This window comes from Nicotiana sylvestris, chromosome 12, assembly GCF_000393655.2.
Source record: "Nicotiana sylvestris chromosome 12, ASM39365v2, whole genome shotgun sequence".
In the NCBI taxonomy this organism is placed as follows: domain Eukaryota; kingdom Viridiplantae; phylum Streptophyta; class Magnoliopsida; order Solanales; family Solanaceae; genus Nicotiana; species Nicotiana sylvestris.
Genome location: NC_091068.1, coordinates 16,795,474 through 16,801,644, shown reverse-complemented (window position 1 = coordinate 16,801,644; position 6,171 = coordinate 16,795,474). Strand labels below are relative to the sequence as shown.

Here is a 6,171-nt window from a genome sequence, read left to right as displayed (position 1 = left end):
GGGTGCAAATGGGTATTTGCAAAGAAGGAAGGATTTCCTAACCAAGTAGATGTTCGCTACAAAGCAAGATTGGTGGCCAAAGGATATGCTCAAAAGGAGGGAATTGATTACAATGAAGTATTTTCTCCAGTTGTAAAACATTCCTCCATTAGAATTATGTTGGCTTTGGTAGCACAATTGGATTTGGAACTAGTTCAGATGGATGTAAAAACTGCGTTTTTACATGGAAACTTGGAGGAGGAAATCTACATGACTCAGCCAGAAGGATTCAAAGTTGCTGGAAAAGAAAATGTGGTGTGCAAACTTGAAAAATCGTTGTACGGATTGAAACAATCTTCTAGACAATGGTACAAGCGATTTGACGAGTTTATGTTGCGGCAAGGGTACAAGAGAAGCAAATACGATCATTGTGTGTATTTGCACAAGCTTAAAGATGGTTCCTTTGTATATCTTCTCCTATATGTTGATGATATGTTGATAGCTTCCAAGAATTCGGAAGAAATTGATAAGTTGAAAATTCAACTGAAGAAGGAGTTCGAGATGAAGGATTTGGGTGAGGCAAAGAAAATTCTTGGCATGGAGATAATAAGAGATAGACGTTCAAAGAAACTCTGTTTATCTCAGAAAGAATATTTGAAAAGAGTACTACAACGTTTTGGCATAGATGACAAGACTAAGCCAGTTAGTACTCCACTTGCTCCCCATTTTAAGCTAAGTACTAATATGTCGCCAATGGATGAAGCTGAACGAGAGTATATGTCAAAGGTACCATACGCAAATGTTGTTGGTAGCTTGATGTATGCAATGGTTTGCACAAGGCCTGACATTTCACAAGCTGTTGGAGTTATTAGCAGATATATGCACAATCCAGGGAAGGAGCATTGGCAAGCTGTGAAGTGGATTCTACGGTATATTCATAATACTGTAGATGTCGGGTTAGTTTTTGAGCAGGAAGACAATCAGTCTGTAGTTGGATATTGTGACTCAGATTTTGCGGGTGATCTGGACAAACGACGATCAACTACTGGTTATGTGTTTACTTTTGCAAAGGCACCAGTTAGTTGGAAGTCTACTTTGCAGTCAACAGTTGCTTTGTCTACAACAGAGGCAGAGTACATGGCTATTACAGAGGCTGTGAAAGAGGCAATTTGGCTTCAAGGATTGCTAAAGGAGCTTGGTGTTGAACAAAAAGGTATCACAATTTTTTGTGATAGTCAAAGTGCTATTCAATTAGCGAAAAACCAAGTGTATCATGCAAGGACGAAGCACATTGATGTTCGGTATCATTTCGTACGAGAAATCATAGAAGAAGGTGGAGTCACAGTGAAGAAAATTCATACTACGGAGAATCCTGCTGATATGCTGACAAAGGTGGTGACTGCGATCAAGTTTCAACATTGTTTGGATTTGATCAACATTGTTGAACACTGAAGATTGAAGATGAAGACACAACCAAAATTTGTTATTGAGAGAAAATTGAAGATGTGGAATTTTGCCAAGGTGGAGATTTGTTGAAATTGGCAAAATGTTTGTCCCACATCGGTGGGAAAACAAAAGTTGGGGGGATTTTCCCCCTATAAAAGAAGGCTTAATGTTTAGGATTTAAACACACCTCTCATTTGCCTTCTCATCTGTTTAAGGCATTTGTATCTTCTCTCTTTAGTATTATTTCACTTGTATTTTTGGAGTGAAATAAAATATTGGTTGTGTCCGAGGAGTAAGCAAAATTAGCCGAACCTCGTAAATTCTGGTGTTCCCTTTATTGTTGTTTTATTGTCTTATTTATTATTTGGTGGCTGTCATAATTTTTGGTATAGTAGTTGTGACTTATTCACACTATATACATTTGGCTTCCGCAACAGTTTGACAGTAGAAATTAAATGAGGGCGACCCAGAGGCACATCCTTACACGCTTCTGCATCAGGGAAAACCTTGTGTGATGACATGATGTTGGGCTCTGGTTTTTCTGTAGCATTTTCTAATTACATAAAAAGTCATGTCAAATATTTGAAAAAAGTAGTTCATGGACAAAAGAACATATCAATAGTATAACATGATATGAGGAAACTTGCTTTGAAACTTCTGCCTTGGAGTTTCTGCATCAGTAACAACATGAAATTTCCATACAGGTATTTCTCCATCAGTAACAACCTCAAACATAATACGATCTCCCTCCTTTAAGCAATTATCAGCAACGAATTTACGACAGCCATCTCCAATGTAGACTTTTTACAACAACTTAACCTTAAAGTCCACGAGTTTTGCCTTTCATCTTTTATGATCAGACTGCACTTCTTGTTTGTCTTGAAACCATTTGCCGATGCGAAATGTTTAGGAACATACTGTACGGGGATAACCATTTACACACATCACTAAAAAGTTCATGTTCTTAATATTTTCACTTAACAAAGATAAAAATACGAAAAATGGTGCAAATGCTTCCTTTTGCCTGAAGCTTTTTGAAGAGTTTGCGCAAAATTAATGAGTTTTGAGACTTACTAAGAAACCGTATGTAAGGCAATATGGTTTGATGGTGCAAACAAAACTAGAATGACCAAAAGGCTTGTGAGTAGCAGCTTCTGCATGGTCTGACAACTCGATGCTGGGGCTCGGTCGCTCTGTTACATTGTTAGAAAATTAAATTTCTTGAATGGCTTAAATGGCACAACATGGATGGTGAGGATTCATATGGTCGATCCAAACTTAGGATTGAGGCATAGTTGTTTAATTTGTATCTTCAAGAAATTAAATATTACAAATTTCATTTAAAAAAACAGACAATATTAAGGGAATTCATCACTTTAGTTTCTCCTTCAATATATCCTACTTGTTTTTACTTCTATCAAATAAGCATCATTCTGTTTATGCATCAGTACACGATAAATAAATAATACTAATCAGGAAATAACTTCCATAACTAACAGAAACATAAAATCTGAAAAAAGAAGGTTGAGAACATAAAGAACTTCACCTTCAAATTCAAGATTCTTGGAAGTCTCTTCAACATTATTGGCTTCTTCTTCTTCTTCTTCTTGTTGCAAATACTCCGAATATTCTCTGTCGCAGTGACTTGAATCAAATATGGAAACTTCAAACTCCATGTTCCCTTCATGTCTGAACACCAACAAATCTCCTAACTGCAAATCATGCTCCTCTGCAAACTTTTCCCAACCATCTTCAAGTCGTCGGCCGTTCACCTTCACCTGCCACTGCTTACTAACCCTTCTCAATACTGCATGTTCAATATCTTCATGTCCCTTCAGATACTTCAAGAAACCACGAGGAATTTTCTGCAGTAGATATATACCACAAATATGGATAATCAGAATAAGCTTTGTCACAAAATGATATACACAATAATCAATTAAAGATTATTCATTTAGCACATTATGCTTTTAATCTTTAGTACTCCTTATGTTTCAATTTAGACATATTTAGCTTATCGAGAGTTAATTTGACTAAATTTTGAAACTAAATTAAATTAGTTCAACTCAATCTTTTAAAATTAAAATTTCGATATTCAAAAACTACACGAAAAATACAATAAGTTGTAATTTTTCTCATATCAATACGATAAAAAAAGGCATTTTAAAATATTAGTCAAACTTCACACAGTTTAACTCTATATTGAAATGGAAGCTTAATTAGTTTTTAGGGTTTCAACTGAAACTAGTATTGTTGACACTGTAAACATATACTCCCCGTGAGAAAACTAACTAAAATTTCAACAAAGATTACATTTTGAATTCATAAATTTAAAACTACAATGTGTCCAATGGTAAGAACTTGAAAGTTGAACCTATAAAATTCATAATTCTGAATCTACCTATGTCAGATATTATACAACAACAAGAAGTAATCCCATTAGTGGGGTCTGGGGAGGGTAATGTGTACGCAGACCTTACCCCTACCCTGGGTAGAGAGGCTGTTTTCGATAGACCCTCGGCATACTTCCCTCCAAGAAGTCCCTCACCTTGCTCTTGGGGTGACTCGAACTCACAACCTTTCGGTTGGAAGTGGAGCGTGCTTACCATTAGAGCAACCCCTCTTGTCTGTGTCAGATATTATACATATAACAAAAATTATATATTCAACAGAGAAATTAAAGGAAAAAGATGAAACAACTGACCAAAAGTAAAACTTACAAGTCCATGTTTGAACCCCGGCAGAATAGGTTTGAAAAAATGAGGTTTCTTTGGAGGAATTTTCATGGCTGTAGAGAAAATATTTTTTTTTTTTCTTTTGGTTGTATTAGACATAAGTAAATGAAAGAATTCAGGCTGGAAACTTCAATAGAGTTGGTACGGAAACATGGAAAGTTAAAAAAGGAATGAAAAACAGAGGGATTTTTCATGTCAGGGCACTCTGTAAATTGTAATACTAATACCATGAAACATTTATGATTCAATTTGTTGATTACAAAAGCAAGAAAGATGTTAGCTGGATAAGGAAAGTAATTTTTTCATAAAGCTGTTAAAAAATCGAGCTCATTTATCGAAGGACAGAATGAAATCTGAGTTTTTCAAAAATGCATGCTAGTCTGTAGTCTGTACTCTGTAGTAGTACTGTTTTACATATCAAAAAATTACTTTATTAAATAGGCGAATAGACACACTCGTACTTATACAACAGATTTGAAAAGCACTTTATTATGTTCGCCTTTGGCCATAAATTTTAGGGAGAAATTCAAAAATAGCTCGAGTTACAAGTCGTCATTTAAAAATATAAAAATAGTACGGGCTAGTTATTTTTTAGACTGGTCATTCAAAAATAGTCCGTATTTACAAAATCAATAAAAAATAACCACTATTTTGGTGTAACAGGGATCGGTCCAGCATAATATACTGGAGATCGATGCACTTGTGTATGAACTTCCAGCATATTACGCTGGAACTCCAACACGCGGAAAGTTACAGCATAATATACTAGAGATTTGAGCACATGTGTATGAACTTCCAGCATATTATACTGGACCGGTATATCATACTGGAACTCCAGTATAATATGCTGGAGTTCCAGTATACTTATGCTGGAACTCCAGTATATTATGCTGGAGTATTTTCCGGATTTTGAACAATATTTTCGTTTAGATTTATCTTTACATGAAAGTAGCTAAATTTCGATTACTTTTGAAACTGTGACTATTTTCGAATGACCACTTGTAAATCTGGCTATTTTTGAATTTTTGCCTTCAAAAATAGTCACAGTTTCAAAAGTAATCGCAATTTAGCTATTTTTCATGTAAAGATAAATCTGAACGAAAACACAATTCAAAATCCAGAATCCAGTGTAATATATCGGTCCAGCATAATATACTAGAACTTTCCGCGTATTGGAGTTCCAGCATAATATGCTAGAAGTTCATACACATGTGCACCGATCTCCAGTATATTATGCTACTTTCCGTGTTGCAGCAATATAGTGGCTACTTTTCAATGATTTTGTAAATGTTAGCTATTTTTGAATGACCAATCCGACAACTGGCTAGCCCGTACTATTTTTACTAAATTTGGGCTACAAATAGCCCAAAAGCACTTTACAGAAACTTTTAACATGTTTAAGACCATGGCATAAGTCTATTTTTGTTTAGTTCTTTTCTTTTTCATAAAATCTCATAAAACATAGCGACATAAATGGAAATAAAGGAGTACATGAAACCAATCGAGCCCCCAATGCAGTGTTTAGTTGTCATTTTGTTGTCTGCGTAAATAATAGTGGAAATGATACCGGGTAACCACTTTTAAGCATGTTATTTAAAATGTATTTATAGTTTACAATGTATTTAAAGATTAGTCAATTTCGCTCAAACTTCAGGACACGACATTCTAGAGTTTAAACCTCAAAATTCAAATTTTAGGACGTTGTGTCCTAAAGTTCGAAAATTGTGTCCTGGAGTTCGAATCTTATGTCATGAAATTTAAATTAGTAGTTCAGAAATTCAGGACACAAGTGTCCTGTCAAATTAGCAGCTCAAAAATTCAGGACACTAAGTCCTAAATTGGTGAAATGACTAATGTTTAAATACATTATAAATTGTGGAGATATTTTAAATAATAGGGTTAAAAGTGGTTATTGTTGCACTTCACCCTAAATAATAGTTCTATAAATTATGCCAAAAATCTATATACTCCCTCCGGTTCATAATAAGTGACTTTTTCGCCTATTTATTTT

The 6,171-nt window shown here is 34.8% G+C and overlaps 1 protein-coding gene across 3 annotated transcripts; it reads right to left on the bottom strand.

The window, feature by feature from the left end:
- Window positions 1-2,001: 2,001 nt before the first annotated feature.
- LOC104247554 (B3 domain-containing protein REM10-like) lies at window positions 2,002-4,382 on the bottom strand. Of its 3 annotated transcripts, none has more exons than XM_070165353.1 (5): window positions 4,146-4,382; window positions 3,906-4,052; window positions 2,972-3,290; window positions 2,500-2,618; window positions 2,002-2,342 (listed from the first exon to the last, which is right to left on the bottom strand). In XM_070165353.1, exons 1-5 carry the CDS (start codon window positions 4,257-4,259, stop codon window positions 2,178-2,180), a joined length of 864 nt encoding a protein of 287 aa, XP_070021454.1. In that variant the 5' UTR covers window positions 4,260-4,382; the 3' UTR covers window positions 2,002-2,177. The 3 variants fall into 3 exon arrangements, with proteins under 3 accessions (XP_070021454.1, XP_070021455.1, XP_070021456.1); XM_070165354.1 differs by having other exon boundaries at window positions 3,912-4,052; XM_070165355.1 differs by lacking the exon at window positions 3,906-4,052.
- Between the last annotated feature and the right edge of the window lie 1,789 nt (window positions 4,383-6,171).

Bases quoted from the DNA above. Each gene is read 5' to 3' on its own strand.
- LOC104247554 (XM_070165353.1), bottom strand. From the start codon at position 4,259: ATGTCTAATACAACCAAAAGAAAAAAAAAAAATATTTTCTCTACAGCC. The intron at 4,053-4,145 runs GTAAGTTTTACT...TATCTGACACAG, and splicing joins CGGGGTTCAAACATGGACTT to ACAAGAGGGGTTGCTCTAAT. The intron at 2,343-2,499 runs GTAAGTCTCAAA...ATCCCCGTACAG, and splicing joins GCCTTACATACGGTTTCTTA to TATGTTCCTAAACATTTCGC.